Genomic DNA, 17,997 nt, shown 5'->3' with positions numbered 1-17,997 from the left:
AATAAAATAAAATAAAATAAAATAAAATAAAATAAAATAAAATAAAAGGGGGAGGTGATGGGGTTTTGAGGCTGCACCAGCCCTGAGCACCACCCTACCATTCCCCCGTGCCTGGAGCATGATGCTGAAGCCGTACAGCAGCAGGTCACGGGATGCCAGCTCTATAATTGTCACTGTCACGGACTTCTCGGGTGACCTTGAGCCACGAGCCCCTCCTTGGGGGCTCACCACCCCCCCACACCCCCCCAGCACCTGCCCAGTGCTTAAATGGCAGCAGAGGCCAGGTGCTTTCTCTCTGCTATACAAGGCTCTGCTGGGAAAAGCAGCTCATCCAGCCAAAGCCCCGGGAGGTTTTTACCTCGCTGGCCTTTGCCAAGTGCTTTGCATCCTTGGGGTGAGACACCGGCATGCCGGGCTGCATGGCGCTGCCCCTGACTGCAGTGCCTTCCTTGCAATCTTTCCATGCAGTGAGGTTGCAAGTAGGTAAGGAAAGCAGAAAAAATATATATAATCTTAGAGTAAAGATTTCTTAATAATCTTAGAGTAAAAATTTCTCAGTTTTTCTGACTCTTACACAGCACTCAGGGGCACATGGTCAAGTTTATATGGGATTGGACAGACAGAAGTTGGCGAAATTTCAATTTTTTCCCCCTTAAGTGATAGGTAGAGTTTCCCTCTCAGCCTAAACACGCATGTCCCACGCTGCTGCCTGCAATTAAAACGGCAATTTAATCAAAGAGGTGCTGACACAACACAGCTCTGCGCACATTTGACCCTCATTGTATCAAGTATCCATTATCACCTGACCCCTCTGGCGTTATAAATACAACAACAATAGAGCCTTAACGGGATTATAATTAGACAATGAGGACAGGACAATGGAAACAATGAACTATAAAAGCCCCTCCATTCTCTCAACTAGGACTTGTACACGGGAAGCACTGGAATGGGTGAGTTACCAGGACCGGTGAGAGAAAAGGTGCAGATTTCTCCCAAATTGGATTCAGAACACCCACTAAGGTCTCTGGCCAACAAGTACTACACGGCCCTGGTCAACGGAGACCTGAAAAGCCTGGAGGTGCTGACCGACAGATACTATGAGGACGTCAACCTGGTGTTTGAGATCAGTAAAAACGAGATGGAGTGGCAGGTGAAAAGCCAATCATCTTACGGACTCTCAGGTACCTTTTCTTTAACAACCAGTCTGGAGCAAACCCCAGTATTGACTAACCTCAGCGGGAGAGGCACTGCCCTGGTGCAGCCAGCTCCAGGCTGGCTGTTCCTGGCTAAAGGTCTACACCCCAAAATGCTTGGTGTTTCCTTTGCTTGCTTCTCTTCTGCACATACTAACCCACCAGAGGGGCCGGGACATGTAAAAAGCATGCATCCACTTCATTCTTCCAGGCTGGGATGGAGCGGCCCACAGCTCAAGGCATGCTTGTAGTGGGCTCGTGGCCAGATTCCTCGCATGGTGGCTCGGAAGGATCACCTTGCTCCTGTCTGGCAGCAATGGGGTGCTGGCCCAGCTCTTTCTGCCTTGCTGCAGGTGGGAAACTCACAGGCTGCCTTTTAGGTGAGGGGGAAGGAGCAGAGCCTGCAGTCAGGGTCCCTTCTGCAGCTTGTGGTGTGTGGGGCATTGGTCTACCTGGAAGGAGAAAGCACTGGTGCCTTGTAGAAATGCAGCATCACCTAGCATGATCACCAGGCCCAACCATCAGCCTGACCCTCTGAGCCCCATCCCTAAGCCATGTCCCCCAGTGCCACATCCACATGTCCCCTAAATACCAGCAGGGATGGGGGCAGCCAAGGGATGGTGACATATGACATCCTGCTCCTTGATGTGTGCTCACCAGGCAAGGTTTGCTGCCTCTTGCTGGCAGTGCTTGGATCAGGCACTGACCTTAACCATGCTTTCCAAAACCCAAAGTTTTGAGAGTGGTTTTAAAAAGGGAAAATGTGGTGCATTCAGATCTGTCATTCACATAAGGAGCTGGCCATCCCCAGTGTGCGCTCCCAACACAGGGCCATAAAACATCCCCATGTCCCATCTCCCTGCTGTAAACCCCTACAAGCACCCCCCTGTGCCATCCCCAGTGCATTCAGCCCCTCTCCTTCGTCCCCGCAGGGCTATGGTCGCTGGAGTACAAGCAGGAGCTGACCACCCCCCTGTGCATCGCCGCCAGCCGTGGCCACGCCGCCTGCCTGCGTCACCTCCTGCTGCGACGCGCCGACCCTGACCTGGCCCCGGGGGGCTGCACGCCCCTGCACGAAGCCTGCCGGGGGGGGCACACGGCCTGTGTGGAGCTGCTGCTGGAGCACAAGGCAGACCCCAACCTGCGGAGCGACGAGGGGCTGGCCCCGCTGCACCTCTGCACCACCCGCGACTCCTTGGGGTAAGGAGAGGTCCCCATCCTGTCCCGTTTCAACCCAAAAGATGCACCCCACCATGCATCCCCGGATGCAATGCCAGCACTGTGCCACGATCCCTGCAAAGCCACCTGCCCGCTCTTGCCTCTCCTCCTGGCTCAGCATAGCTGAAATTTTAGCTCCTGCTTCAGGGCATCCTTCCTCACCGCCACCAGCAGCATCCGAGCTGGCACAGGGATGCTCACGGTGCTGGGAGAGGGCTTCAGGGCTTCGCTCTCATGCTCTTTGGGTTTACCTTGGCTCATCTCGGGCCACCTCAGTTTATCTGGTTTATATCACCCCGTGCATCTGCTCCCTTTCACCTGCAGCGGTGCCAGCACTTCAGACACAGGCGTAAACGTTGCCTTTAAAAATACACGTGTTTGCCCTCACCCTGGGCTTTGTGCGTGCGCGCCTGTGTCTAGTTTCAGCCCAGTAGGACTTTAAGTGCCTGAATCATTAGGCCCAGGGAATCGGGATTTTAAAAAGAGCTCGGCCCCTTGATATCCTGATGAAACTGCTTAGGGCTGTAGAGAATTTCATTGCCTGCCAGCTTCAGTGAAAAGCCACCCTGGCTTCAAACCTCTCCCCTTTAGGCAGGCAGCGAGCTTAAATAGAAGTAGGTGTTGAAGGCAAGGTTCCCACTACAGATCCCACGTATTGTGGGCCAGATGTCAGATATCTGTGCAAGCAGGAGCTCTGCGAGAGAAAGGCAGCCGGAGGGGAAAAGGTTTTCAGACATAAATACCTCAAACCTATCGCACAAATAAGAGCCTCTGTGAGACAGCAAAAGGCACTAACCACTCAGCCGAAATCCCAGTGTTAATCATACGCACCCTCGACGTGGCAAGGGCTGTGCTGGCATGCACAACATGGATCGCTTGAATTAAAATGTGGAGCAAGAGACAATGGTCTCCCAACCATGGCATGAGCCTTGGGGGGTATTTGAAGAGCCCCAGACTTGCTCAAGCCCCTGGGGACAGGGAGGAGAGGGCTCAGAAACCATCCCCTCACCCCACAGAGGTCCGAGCAGCTGGGCAGGCACTGTCTGGCTTGGATAAAGTGCTGGGAGCATCCCATCGTCACCAGTCGGGAAGTTATTTCCCCTGTAAAGGTGGAGGGGGATGGCAGGTGAGCCAGCAAATGGCAGCACAGGGACCAGGGCGACGCGGCATGGAAACAGCTGAGTTATAAGCCCTTGAATATTGGGGCTTTATAATGGAAATGCTGAGAGACCCTTAACTACGTTACCCAGCGCTACGGGGGCTTCTACAATAACTAAGCCAACTCCCTTGAAAGATCAAAAATTAATAGACATTTCAGACAGGTTTTGAGGTTTCGACCACTGCTTTTAAATTGCAAAGACTTTGCTAAAGTTAGAGACTGAGGAGGTCAAGCTTTAGGTAACACAAACATTTCCTCTTTGATTAGGGGGAGACTACTTTACCCTGCCTTTTTTTTTTTTTTTAAGTAGTAGATTTTAGGTCATCCTTAATTTTTTACTGACAATAAAGAGCAGGTCATTGACCTACATAGAGAGCTATTTTATTTTTCTCCCTCTTGATAACAATGGCCAGAACACCTATGTGCCGGGTTCTTCTGTATTCCCATATACTCGGCAATTCACCATGGGGGCAGGACTTAAAACCTTTGAGCCTCTCAGTGACTGGGATAAAAAAAATTATCTGGGCTTCCTTCCAGCCATTTGAGCTTCAGAATCCATGAGATTTCAACAAAAAGGATATCAGAGCTTTAATCTAGGAGCTTTTTGAAGAGATTTAAAAAAAAAGTTCCAGTAAAGTTCAGTCTTACCTTCTTCACTTTAGGAGCTGTTCATGCCAACGTCGTCCTATTTAGTAGAGTTCCTCTCCTTGACCTCTTTTTTACAGCAGAGATAATTAACATGGTGGGGTAAGATGAGTCTCTAAATTCACTGCACTCTCTCCCAGGCTCTCTCGTTTCCCTCTAAAGCTGGGATGATTAAAGGAGAGTGCCTTTATTGGCACCCCAAAAAATTACAATAAAAATGATTGAGGGGGAGAGGAAGAGTCTCAGCTCATGGCGGGGTGGCAGGGAGATGTGGGACTTGGTGGGAGGCATAGGACGTAGTCCCCAGCTCCTGTCATGGCACCCCTGGCAAAAAGGATGGCAGAGTTGGCCGTGGATGGAAAGGGAATGCCACCAGGACACTGGAGCTCCCAAACCACAGAGGCTCTTTGGCTGTCCAGTTTGGCTTTGTGTAGGAGGCATTAGTGCAAATAAAATAAAATAAAATAAATAAAAAGGACCATGGGTTTTAAAAGGCAGCATTTAGCATCATCTAGTGCTAAACCGAGTGCTCTGCTCCATTTAGTGTTGCCAGAACACAAAACTCTGAGCACTTAGGGCTGCTGCTTTTGGAGTTTGGTCCCCCACGAAGGAAAGCTGCCTGTCTGTCGGGTATTGAGTGGGAAAGAAGGAGCCCAAAAGTGGGCACGGTACACGAGGACAGCATGCCCAGGTCCTGGGGATCACAGTCCTCACACCTGCTGGCAGGGGGACAGGACCCTCCTCGAGCTTTGGGGAAGGAAAGAAGGAGCCACCCCACAGGTGTGGATGTTAGTGGGGCTTCCCCTCTCACCGCCAGCCAGCAGCCAGGGCTGGAGGCAAAAGGGAGCCCTTTGGAGAGCACCCACAGCACTGGCATCTGCACTATTGGCTGGTGAAGAAGGAAAATAAAACCCAAATCCTTTCTTCCACTTGAACGCCCAAGTCGCCCTTAGCCAATGAACCAAGTGCCAGGTGAGCTGTAGTAACAGCAGTTATCACAGATCTGCCTGTGTTTGAGCATGAGTGGCTTGCACAAGTGGTGAGACATCCAGATGTGACACCCATCCCCTACCACTGCGTTAAGAAGTGGTTGGAAACTAGCCAAAACTAGGCACGGCTGTGTGCATTGAGTGCTTCTCCTAAGGGGGCTCACTGCGGGGGTATCGCTGATACTGGCGAGCTGCCCTGCCTGCCCGGAGATGGTCCCAGGATGGGTGGAAAAGGGACCAGTTGCCTTTGCCTTAAGTCTTGCTGAACTGAAGCCATAGTTTTTGCAATATTCCAAGAAAAACAGGGTATGGAGGAGCAAGTTTTAGATGAGCCTGATGCAATGGGAGTTTAGTCTGCTTTGACGGTGAACAATGGGGCATGAATAATTAAAAAAAAAAAAAAAAAGGCCAGAAATGCTGGCAAAGTGTTAGAAAGTATGAGTTCAGCAGCAGAGATTAGAGGCTAAAATAAGAGCATATAGCCAGCAAACATGAATGGCATCTCCCCTCTCCATGGCCCCAGGCTGACTGCTAACCAGCACCTGCTTTTGCCCCATACATTGAAACAGGAGGTGCGTGCCCCTCGCAGGGGCCCATGATTTCCAGAGGAGATCACTCCTTATTTATAGCCCCTCACCAACCTTCCCTTCTGTGCTGAGGGAGGAGCATCCAGGGGGAAAATCTGGAATAAAACAACTTGGGCTTCCTCCAGGAGGTTGGATGAGATAGGAAGCCACTGGAAACAAAAAAGAATCACTGATCTGCAAAAGTAGCACCTTTTCCCAGGAGGGGATTCCACAACAATATTTCTAGATGAGTATTTGGGCTGTGGAGAGGAGTTTAGCTCCTTGCAGTTCCCACCTGTTCCATGAGATGTGGCCCCTGCAGCACAGCTTTCCCCCGCTGTCCCTCTCCCCACACCTGCTAGCACGGACAAGGATGCTGCATATTTTGCACCCAAGTCAGAAATATTTTTTTTCCCATGTTTTTTTCCCTGCAGCACCCAGAGCACGTTATTTTAGGATGTCAGAGCTGGACATGACTCTAGCATTAAGGCAACCCAGAGAGGTCCCAAGAGAGTCATTGTAATTAGGGTTACAAATTCCTCGCCATCAAGAACAGGCAGGACTGGTAATCAAGGTGTGATTTGCTCCAGCAAAAACAGAGTTTTACTGACCACCAGCAGAATGCAAGAGAAAAAAAATAAAAAACACGGAGTAGTGAGACAAGCCATTGCTTGAAAAAAGGGATTCTGCACATTTTAGAGTGAAAAGGGAATTGTGAAGTACGTGAAACAGCTTTTGGGCAAATCCAGTCATTTCCAAAACACAACACAGAGACAAGTATGCATGATGACCAGCCCCTGATCTCATTACCTGCATTGTCAGGCTATGTTTTCTGCAAAGTTTGGAAAACAACTATTTTAGGTGAACAGTCTCAAACATCAGTGAAGGAATAGCGGGCTAGTGCAGAGAAAATATCAAGCACCAGATTCTCGTACATGCTGCAGCCTCCCAAACCTTATACACTCAGCCTCAAAGCCAAGAGGCAAGTTAAAATGCTGGGGATTTGGGTCCTTTTAATGCCTCGTGATCTTTATTGCAGTTTTGTGATTTCTTTGCCAAGTCACAGTTTGCAACCCCTGGGACTCAGGGGCTGGTGACCCTGCACTTAATGCAACAACCCACGGCTGCCTTGCCAGGGAGAGGGCAGGCAGGAACAGCCTGGCCATGCAGTCCTGCTGCAACTCTCCCCACAAAAAGGGGCTTGAGACACACGGGGAAAGCAGCCGAGGAGGTGTGCTCAGATCCTGAAACATCTCCACAGCAACTGTCAGCCTTGGGGTGCTGCTGTGCAAAAGAGCTTCAAGTAGCTTTTATATCATCATCATTATTATCACTGTTATCAATATCAATATTATCACTCTAATCAATATTGTTACTATTATTACTGTTTTCCTCACATAAGTTATCACTCCCCTGGGCCAGGCAGAATGAGTACTGCCCTCACACCCTTCTTCCTACCCGTGGCTCCTCTTCCTCCCCATTCCTCCTGCCAGAGGGATGAGTTCAGGGCTCTGCTCCCATGCTGCTCCCCCTCATTTTGCTTCACTACCAGTTCTGATCCCCACTGGGGACCTGAAAGACCCCTGAGAAGAACGAGAAGTGTTTTGAAGGAGAATAAAGCTGTCCAGAGCTTTCTCAAGGCTGCTTGCCTCCCTGCTGCTGATGCTACCTGGGGGAAGACTGCTCTTCCCACCTCCCTGGGAGCATCTCTTGGGAAATGTGTGCGCTCAAAATGTTTTCAAGGTGTCACCCCCCCCCCCCCCCCCCCCAAAGCCTCCCCCCCCCCCACTGCCCACTGAGGACTGCTTATCTTGGAGTTATTCCTGCTCCATTTCCCCAAATCAGGGTGCCAAACAAGCCCCAGCTTCAGTCTGCCAGATGGGGACCCAGCCTGCACCCCATGGGCAGAGGGAGCTGGGCATTCTGTGTGAGAGGAGCAGAGGACGATGTGCCTGGTGCTGCCCTGCTGCCCAGTGCAGGAATCTGGGCTCCTGACAGCAGGAGAATGCAATTTTCATACCAAAGCAAACCCACACGGAGCTGCGTGGAGGTGTTACCAGGGCTTCCCCACATGCCAGCCCATTCCTGGCACGAATCATGCCAGATTAAGGTTGAGGCAGTGGTGTGGGAGCTTGCAGCTGAGAATCTCGGTGTTATTTGCTTGCTGCTAAGGGGTGCACAGACTGACCGACAGCTTCCCTCAGTCCCACCTACCACCACCGACAGACCCCATGGGCCCAAGGCATGGGTGTCAGCCAAGGCTTCAGATTGTGCCAATCTCCTCCAAAGCACCCTGTGCTGGGAGATGAAACTGCAGCCGACACATGGCTGGCACCAAGGGGCTCATCGCCCCACATCCTCACTATGGCCCCATGCATTCCTCACCAGCTGGGCCAGCCTGAGGAGGGGCACAGTGGAGACAAGGACCTCCATCCATCCCCTGCTGGGTCTGGGACAGGGGCCTGGTGGTCCAAGTGGCCCAAGGGTGATCATTCACCATCGATGATGGTCAGGGCCACGAGGGGGACATCACCCAGAGCCTGAACTAGGTTTGTTAATGTGGAACTGCTCCTTGGTGCCATCACCCCTCTGTCCCCCAGCTCCATCCATCAACCCATACCTGATCCTCCACCCGGTGCCCACTCCCCAGAAATGCACCCACACCATGTGTGTCCACCCCACCTTCCTCCTCTTCTTCCTCACCCCCTCTCCCTACAGATGTGCCAAGCTGCTGCTGAGACACGGGGCTGCCATCGACCTGCCCAGCGAGGAGGCTGGTGAGACGGCGCTGCATGTGGCGGCGAGGCACGGCCTCTATGACCATGCCCACCTCTACCTGCGGCACGGCGCGCGGGTGGACGCCCGCAGCGCGCAGGAGGAGACGGCCATGGGTGTCCTCTGCAGCCACGTGCCCGGCACCACCGGCAGCAATGACGATGACCTCCTGCGGCTCTGCCGGCTGCTGGCCGCCCACGGCGCCAACCTGGATGCCCGCGACGAGGGGCACCGGAGCCCCCTGCACAAGGCGTGCGGGGCCGCCAACGCCGCCCTGGCGCGGTTCCTGCTGCGGCGCGGGGCCGACGTCAACGCCATCGACTACGACGGGCTCTCGCCGCTGGGCTGTGCGCTGCAGGCCGCGGCCTTCCGCAGGGAGTTCAGGCCACACCAGGCTGTGCAGCTGCTGCTCAACCACGGGTCGCAAAAAATATGGCCTCCCGCCTTCGCCAAGGTACCCAGGGAGTGACGGGGTGGGTGAATGAAATTAGGGGGGGCTTGGAGGGGCTGGGGTTGGTGAGGGTGAGGGATGGGTGGATGCAGCCTGCCCTGCATAGAGGCAGGTGTGGTCAAGGGTGGGATGAGGATAGTGATGGCATGAAGGGTAGAAATTTTTCCTGCCTATCAGAGTCACTTAGGTTGGGAAAGACCCTTAAGATCACAAGTGAGTCCCATCACCAAGCCATGTCCCTCCATGCCACATCCACACAAATCCTAAACACCTCCAGGGATGGGGGCTCTGCCACCTCCCCAGCAGCCCCTTCCAGTACCTGACCTCCCTTCTCCATCCCCAATTCTTCCTAATGCCCCCCTGGTGCAACTTGAGGCTGTTTCCTCGCATCCTAATGTCACAGCCTTGGCACGCCAGCCATCAGCGCAGTCTGGTTACGGCTGTGTGTCTCATTGACTTTACATCCAACAATAAAGAAAATATTATCCTGGCTTCTCACGCACAAGCCAAAAATGTAAACGAGGAGCAAATGCTGCATCCAGACAAAGCCTGCTTCTTCATCCACCACTAGGTGCTCAAGTCCTGCGCAGCTGTGCCAGAGATCATCGAAGTCCTCATCAACTCCTACTCGCAAATCCCCGTCTCTGAGAAGTGGGCTGAGGTTGTGCCAGAGGAGGTGATGCAGGTGAGGATGGTGTGGCCGGGGCTTTGACCTACAGCACCGAAATGGGGAGCCCGGGATTGGCTCCTGATCTCAGGGTAATGCTATAAAATCCTTCTCTGAGGAAAAACGAAACAAATGCCATCATAAGTGGGCAGCTTCCAGGTGGCCAGACAAACCGGAACAAAGAGGTTCTGGGACAGAAATTAAAACACACAAGGCTTGAGTGGGAAAAATAATAATTAGAAAATTTAAAGGAAGTTCTAATCTAATGGTTAAAGTCCACTTCAACACAGCACTCCTGCATCATCTCAGCAGCCTTGCACCACTTTAACTCCCTCAGCCCCAAACCTTCATTGGCCTGTGAAAAAATACAACACAAATGTCTGGAAACCCAAGAGGCAGCCCGCTGCCCTACAGGAGCCCGCTCAGCTCTTCTTGATTTTAGAAAACTTGAGAGCTGTCCCCAGCTGTGCAACAAGTAGGGCCACCCCACTGCTGAGTTAACTCAGATTTCCATCTTGCCCCTGAAGCAATTTGGGTAGCCTGTCTGCAAGAAGGTCACTGCCAAAATGTACATAATACACTTCAGTATGTTCGGGGAGGGGGGCATGAGAAATGATTTTATTCTGAGCTGGGGAAAGGCTGAGGCTGCACAGCCTGTTTCTGCCTTCTGTCTTCGTGCTTCCCATCTGAGAAATGAGCTGGTCAAGCAAAAGCAAGGCTCTACAGCTCTCTGCAGGGCTGCTGCTGTTGGTGGAGGACACAAGACCGTCCCCATCCTCCCCACACAGGGAGCTGTAGCAGCATATGGACCCCTAAGCCATGGGCAAATGACAGATTTCTTACCTCCTCCCCTTCGATCTCCAGCTCTGGCTTGCTTGGTTTAACTGGATTTAAAAAAAAAAAAAAAAAAATAAAAAAAAAAAAAAAAAAAGCTCTTTTTTTTTTTTCTCTGCCTCCCTCTTTGCAGCAACACCAGCTATTCTATGAGTCCTTTTTCCGGCTGTCGGGCACTGTCCGGTGCCTGCAACACTTGTGCCGCTTCGCCATTCGGAAAAAGTTTGGCAACAAATGCCACTGCCTGATCCCCTTGCTGCCTGTGCCCAAGCCCTTGCACGACTACCTGCTGCTGGAGCCCGAAGGAGTCGTGTTTTGAAGGGCTGAGAGACGCAAGCCGAGCTCCGCCGAGCATCCCTCCCTTAACTCATCCTCCCGTGGTGTATTGCAGCAGCATCCATTTCTGTCAGCCAGGCTAAGGAGCGACTGTTTTCATGATAGATTGTTGTTTTCCAGGGATTTATAACGTAACTAAAATGTGCTTCGAGCTGTAACTTTGTATAGATTTTTTTTCTAATTGTGCTTTAAATAGATTATAAAGAGTAATAAAATGATTAGTAGCTGCTACAAGTAGGCTGTGGATATGAATAAGATTCATTATGAAGACTCTCATGAAGCGGCGGGGCTCCTCAGGTGTGCAGAGGCAAGCACAAGCAGCAGACAACCACTAAAACTAGCTGCTGGGGACCCCACACCCCTTTGGGTGGGCTCTCCCTGGGACCAGGACGAGCAGCACTGCCACTACGAGTGCAGCACAGAGGCCACCAGCAGGATGCTTTACCCAGGAGCGTTGACATAGACCATAAAGCAGACTGAAATCAGCTGAAACCTTGTGCGCTGCTGTTGGTGTACCAGCCACCGAGCCAGGGCTGGCCATTTCTTGCCCCAGTTTCACCACAGCACCCCCATGCCTATTGCACTGGTACCCAGGGAGCACAGCTTGCAGGATCTGGGGCTTGATTTACCTTGGCAAAAGGCACCCAGAGCAAAGAGGATTCACTTTCCCAGCCCCCTGGCTCCCCAAATTAATTTCCATGGTGCCAAAGCTAGCGTGCGCACATGCCCCTTGGAAGAGCAGCTGGCCTCCTGTTAGCAGCTCTGCCACGGCGCTCGCCAAATTGCTCCGCTGCTTAATTATACTCCCTGGTAAAATAAATAAATAAATAAATAATAAAAAGGGAAGGAAAGGCAGCCTTTTAGTGTGGTTGGCACACCCCTCCTCTACTCACACATGGATTATTCAGCCCTGGTACCCATGGCTGGAGCAGGCAGCACGGAGATGGGGAGGGCAAGGAAATGCTTCCCTGACTTTCCACGTGCTGCACTTCCCTTTGCCTCCTGGGCTGTTTGGTGCCCCGCACCGAGACCCAGCACCCTGCCGCTTCGGTGGCAGCTTCACCTCACCGTTTTGTTTCAATCCCTTCATTGGAAGGGATTTACAGCACACCGGTCCTGGCTAAACCTAAGTTTTGGTGCCTCTGATGAGGCTTTCATCTTTTGTGCGGGGAGAGCGGCGCGTTTTGCATCCCTATGGGGCGACTTTGCATGGAGATAGAGTCCCACCAGGTGCCCGCAGCCTCCCCCAAAAAACATGACCGGGGCTCGCTGTCCTGCAGCTACTGCTGGAGGAAAAAAATCCACATCAAAAGGAGGAAAAAACAGAAAAAGAAAAAAAAAAAAAGAGAGAGAGAAATAAAAAGGAACAAAAAAAAAATAAAGAAAAAATAAATAAAAAGAAAAATAATTTCTGTGATGGGGAAACGTTAAATAAACCCCAGCACGCGTGGGACCAGGAAGGACACGCGTGGGGGGAAGGATGCATGGGGCGGACACACGTGGGCTGCGGTCCCCACGCGTGTCCGCGGCGCCGGGTGTGCGGCTCCCCGTGGCCCGCAGGGGGCGCGCTGGGCACGGCGCCGCGCACCGACACCGGGCTGCGGGGAGGGGGGACGCGGGGGGGATAAATTAAAAATAAAAATAAAAATAAATAAACACGCAAAATAAAATAATAAGATAAAAATTGAAATAAAAGAATAAAATAAAATAAGGTAAAATAAAATGAAATAATAAAAAATAAAATAAAATAAGATAAAACATGAAAATAAAAAATGAAATGAAATAAAATAATAAAATAAATTAAAATGAAAAATAAGAAAATAAAACAAAATATAAAAAATAAAATATAAAAAATATTAATATATTTTTTAAAAAAGAAAACCCCTCTGCCTTAAAAAAAGGGGGGGGGGTGCGGGATGGTTTTGGTTTTTGCTTTTTTGTTTGTTTGTTTGTTCGTTTTTGGGGGGTTTTATTTCTTTGTTTTTCCCGTCCTGCCGCCGGGGTGGGATGCTCCGGACCCCGCGAAGAGTTGGCAAGTTGGGGAAAGGCGCCCTGTTTTGATGCAGATGTTATGGGAAGGGCTCATTTTTTTTTTCGGCAGCCAAAGACAGGAGGTCACATTAACTTGTAATACGGAGACGCATAAAAACGCGATTATGACTGCTAAACAGAACGCAGTAGGCTGCTAGTTAAGACAATGAGATTTCCAGGAAGCGATGCATAAATTCTTCAAAAATGACACATTTTTCACGTTTCATTCCGATTAAATTACTGAGGCAGCTAACGCAGCGCTGCGCACACGAGGCATTTGGGTGAAATGAAGGCTTTCCGGGAGGGGCTTTATTATTTTTTTATTATTATTTTTATTTTTTATTTTATTTTTTTCCCGAGGTCTGTCTGGACGCGCGTGGTTTATGGGACTCGCTTAATACTGAGCTGCTATTAGGGGAGAACATCAGGGACCTTCTCTCCTCGCCTCGCCTTGCGGCGGGGCCGTGGTTTTCCCTCCCTGCACCCCCCGGTGGGGCGGCTCCGCGATCGTTTCCCACGGGTGGGAAAGTCCCGCGTGGGTTTCCCACGCTCGGCTGAGGTGTGGGGGGGCGCGGGGTCCCGGGGGAATCCGGGGCTCGGGGTCGGGTGGGGACGGGCTTTGGGGTCCCGTGGGGGTTCCGTGGGGTGGGGGGGACACGCGTGGGGTCGGTTAATCAAGCCCCGAGCTGGCCCCGGTGATGAAGCGGCGTCTGATTTGAGAAGCGGAGGCACCGCGCACGCTGCAGCGAGGCGGGCGATCCGCAAAGCAATCCAAATCAGAAATGAGGTTTTTGAAGTCCTAATGAACCTGATTGCATGAACATTTATAATCCCCCATGGCTTTAAATGAAATCAGATATAATCAGGAGCTATGGGGAAAGGGAGTGTTTACAGGCAGAGATTGGGAAGTGCTGCTGTATTAGTAAAGATGCTGTTCCTTCTATTGATGTCTAAAATGATGGATAATGTGAGAATGGCAAATATACTATTTGTCTAATGGCTCTGCAATTAAATTCCCCTGTAAATGACCCATGCCTCATTTCATCCTAATCTATGGAATTTTGATTGAATTCGTCAGCTCTAATTGAAAAATACTGCACTTTAATGTCTGCAGTGCAGTTTCAGGACCGTGGTGGTTTTAATGAGACGGTGCCCCCCTGACCCGGGAATATTTTAGACTTCTATTCGGGATTTTAAACCGGCAGGTTTCTGCTCTACGTTGCCCGAAAAGCGGCAATGTGTGTGCGTGTGGGTGCGGGTTTACACCGCTGGAGAAGAGCCCTCCGCACCGCCGCGATCCGCTAAAGTCCCCTTCGGAGCTCCTAAAATATTTTGGCTCCGACTCTCAGAACACGTATAAATTGAGAAGAAAAACAATAAAATTAAATCCCGCATCCCCTCATCCGAACGAATTTCGGGCTCTTAACCGGGGTTACCGGAGCCGGGTCTCTTTCTTTTTAAGCAAGAAAAAGCGGGCACGGCGTCGTTTTCCTCCTTTTAGCATCCTCTTCCGACAGCGAGCATCCCGGGGAGGGGAGCGCCTGGCGGCGCCTTCAAGTTTGTTAAAAACCCCGAAGAAAATATAAATAAATAAATAAGTAAATAAAATAAAATAAATCCACATACACACACCAAAAAAAATATTACACGCCCCCCCCCCCCCAAAAAAAAAAAAAAAAAAAAAAAGACAAAAAGACAAACATCACCACCACCAAAAAATAATAAGAAGAATTTAAAAAATCAGCGCGTTGCGCGTTTCCCAGCCCGAAATGAGTTCAAACGGGAACCTGCGAGGGAGTTTAATGGGATTAAGCGACCGAGGGCTTCCCTCCCCGCCTGCCAAGTGAGGGGGCGGAGGGACGGGGGGCGGCTTCCCGGGGAGCCCCCCACGGGCACGCGTGGGGCATCCCGCGCCCCCTTCCTCCGCAGCCCGGCCCGCCCCCCCCCCCCCCCCGGCTCCCTGCCCACAGGGATTTTTTTCCTTTTTTCCCTGTTATAAAACATTTCCCCGGGGGGGGGGGGGGGTCCCCCCGGGGCCCCCCCGGGGGGGGGGGGGGGGGGAGGGATCTAAAACCCCCTGATAAATCCACCGGGACCCGCAGTACCCCCACGCAGGAGCCCCCTGCCCCACCTGCAGCCCCCATGGGAGGATGAAGTTGACCTCACGCACCCCAAACAAACCCACTGCACATGGGGTGGGAGTCCTGACCACACTGGGGGGTTCTGACCACTGACTGGCCCCCAAAGGGGTTCAAGCACCCCCCGATGCATCTCCTCCACTGTGCTCATTGTTACTTGCTCCAAAAAGCTCCATCTCCTACCTGTGCTGGCTTTTTTTGGGGGGAAAATCCCTCTTTTCATTTACTTCACAGTTTTCCCCCCTATCTGGGCAGCAGCTGGAGTGGGAGCCCCCCCCATATCCTACTGCTTAAAGCATGACCCCATACCCCTTGGTGAGAAGGTTTTGGGAGAGCAACCCCCCCCCCGCAGGGGCCGCCTGGCCCCCAGGTGGTGCGGGACCCTCCCAGAGCATCACCTTCATGCAGGGGGTCCCCCAAAACGCCCCTTCCCACCCTGTGCCTGCCCTCGGACCCCCAGAAAGGCCCCTGCTGCGTGGGCCCAGCCGTGGGGGCCTGCCGAGGGTCCCCCCTGCCCGCCTGCCCCACTTCCCAGGCACGACCACGCTCCGGTTGCTCCTCCGACAGCCAGCGGTCGCCGGCGTTTCTTCACCGGAGAAAAATCAGCTAATTATGTGCTGAACAAAAGCCTATTCTCGCCCGAAATAATACACCCGTCTTGCAAAGGCACTTGTTTGTGGGCAAATTTTGAAGAGGGCTGACAATAAAAAACAGCTGCAGGAGCTGGGTGTTGGTACACATTTCCATGCCCCGGCAGATTACCATGCCTAATTATCTCCCAGATCCTCCGTCCAAGGCTGTTTCCTGAAAAAAAAAAGACTTTTTATTTATTTAATTTTTAGTTTTTTATTTTTATTTTGAAACGACGACTCGCCAGCACAGATTTGCTTCTCCCCAAGCCTTCAGAGCCCGCTCTGGATGCTGCGGGAAGGAGAAGGGGTTTCCCCATTTGGGGGTGATGGAGGGCAGGATCCCCACCGGGGTTTAGGGTGGGCTCAGGACCACAGGGAGCAAGCACAGCTTTGGGGTCAGCCCCAGCGTCTGGTGGGTCATGGGGTAGGGGAAAACTGGTGAGCACCGGCCCCGTTTGTGCCCATGGAGGTCAAAGATGTGCTCAAAGTGGCCTCTGCAGTGCATGGATGGGACACGTGGAGATGGGACACTTGGGGTCAGAGCAGCCCGAGGCATGGAGGGGAGCTCAGCACCCCAAAGCTGTGCCTGGCCAGGAAATGAAGCTGCCGCCAGGCCTGGGAGTGATAAAGTTTTGGTGCCAGGGCCCAAAAATGCAGCCAGGAGCTGGGCAGGAGGGTGCCAGGGGGCAAAAATGCACTGACCCTCACGCCACGTGCATAACCCCATTGGCACATGTTCTCCCCAGTCCCTACATGCCCCCCCTCACCCCACATGCTCCCACTTCTCCCTACGTGCCCCCCTCACCCCATATGTCCTCCAGCACCATCGGGCAGGATTTGGCCCCCACTTCTCTCCCCAGCCCTATGTGCCCAAGGGCACCCCCAAACCAGCCCCAAGGGGCTGCCAGTGCCGTTGTCCCGGGAGGAGGGGGCCCACCCTGGGGCAGCCCCCTCCCTTTTTTCTTTCTTTCTTTCTTTCTTTTTTTTTTTTTTTTTTTTTTTTTTTTATTTTTTTTTCTTTCTTTTTTTTTTTTTCATTTAATTTTATTTTCCAAAGCACTTGATCTTTGCTTGGGAACCTCCATTAATTGCCTGGGTTTGCCTCTTCGCCTGGTCCCTTTATCATTATTTATGGCCTTTGAAATTGTGTAAAGTTCCCTTGACGTTCAATTTACAAGTTTGGGGGCTTTTTTTTTTTTTTTTTTCCTCCCCTCTTTTTTTTTCCTTTTTTTTTTTTTTTTTTTTTTGTTCCGCCTTTTGTCCTCAGCAAAGACGTCGTGTTGGAAAGGCTTTGAGCCGGCCAACATGAGAGGCTCGCCGGAGAAAAGGGAGCAGCCTCGCTCGCTTTTAATTCCGCCGTGATGCTGAATGGCTCTTTTACATAATTGCAGAAGCAATTTCAAAGCCAAGCCAGGGGCTGACTTTACCCAGAACCACATGGAGCCTATTTGGGGGCTTTTCAGATTGGGGAAAAAAAAAAAAAAAAAAGAGAGAAAAAGAGAGAGAGGGAGAGAAAAGCGTGAATAAAATTGTTTAAAAAATAATAAAGTAGTTAAAAAATAATAAAGTACTTTAAAAAATAATAAAGTAGTTTAAGGAATAGTAGAGTAGTTTAAGGAATAATAAAGGAGTTTAAAAAAATAATAAAGCAGTTAAAAAATAATAGAATAGTTGAAAATAATACTAAAATAGCTAAAAAGTAATGGAATGGTTTAAAAAATAATAAAGCAGTTTCAAAAAATAACAGTTAAAAAATAGTTTAAAATAATAGTAAAATAGTTAAGTAATAAAATAGTTAAGCAATGAAATAGTTAAGAGAAAAAAGTTAAGTGATAAAATAGGTTAAAAAATAAGAAAATAGTTACTAGTAAGAAAAAAGTTAGAAAAATAATAGAGAAGCTAAGAGCAATAAGAAAAGAGTTAAAAAGTAATAGAATAGATTTTCTAAAAAATCAAATAGCTAAAATAATAATAAAGCAGTTAAAATAATAACAAAGTAGTTTAAAAATAATAGAAGTGTTAAAAATAAGAATAAGAGAGTTTTAAAAAATCGTAAAATAGTTTAAAATAGTAAAAAAAAAATAAGGAAAGAGTTAAAGAATAGTTTTAAAAAATAATAAAATAGTTTTTACAAAATAAGAAAATAGTTAAAAAATAATAAAATAGTTTAAGAAATAATAAAATGGTAAAAAGCACAATAAATTAGTTCAAAATGATAGTGAAACGGGAGGTAAGGCGGGGGGCGGCTGCCGGGGGCCGTCCCACGACGCGTCTTTGGGGACCCCACGGGGGGCGCCCCCCACGCGTGGGCCGGGGAGGGGGCGTGGCCTCGTAGCGGGGGCGTGTCCGGCGCTCGCCAAGCC

At 50.5% G+C, this 17,997-nt stretch overlaps 1 protein-coding gene across 4 annotated transcripts in view; it reads left to right on the top strand.

Moving 5' to 3' along the window:
• The window catches only part of ASB18 (ankyrin repeat and SOCS box containing 18), a 17,273-nt gene extending 5,701 nt beyond the window's left edge, over positions 1 to 11,572 (top strand). For 2 of the 4 annotated variants that reach the window (XM_035331747.1, XM_035331744.1), the window contains exons 2-6: positions 923 to 1,181; positions 2,126 to 2,393; positions 8,489 to 8,999; positions 9,568 to 9,681; positions 10,631 to 11,572. In XM_035331747.1, coding sequence (XP_035187638.1) covers positions 947 to 1,181; positions 2,126 to 2,393; positions 8,489 to 8,999; positions 9,568 to 9,681; positions 10,631 to 10,816 — 1,314 coding nt within the window. In that variant the 5' untranslated portion in view covers positions 923 to 946 and the 3' untranslated portion in view covers positions 10,817 to 11,572. The remainder of the gene's footprint in view (positions 1 to 922; positions 1,182 to 2,125; positions 2,394 to 8,488; positions 9,000 to 9,567; positions 9,682 to 10,630) is intronic. The other 2 variants (XM_035331745.1, XM_035331746.1) reach the window with 1 other exon arrangement.
• Positions 11,573 to 17,997: the final 6,425 nt, after the last annotated feature.

Source organism: Oxyura jamaicensis, chromosome 7, assembly GCF_011077185.1.
Source record: "Oxyura jamaicensis isolate SHBP4307 breed ruddy duck chromosome 7, BPBGC_Ojam_1.0, whole genome shotgun sequence".
In the NCBI taxonomy this organism is placed as follows: Eukaryota; Metazoa; Chordata; class Aves; order Anseriformes; family Anatidae; genus Oxyura; species Oxyura jamaicensis.
Note: the sequence above shows the minus strand (reverse complement) of the source record. Positions and strands in the feature narration are given on the sequence as shown.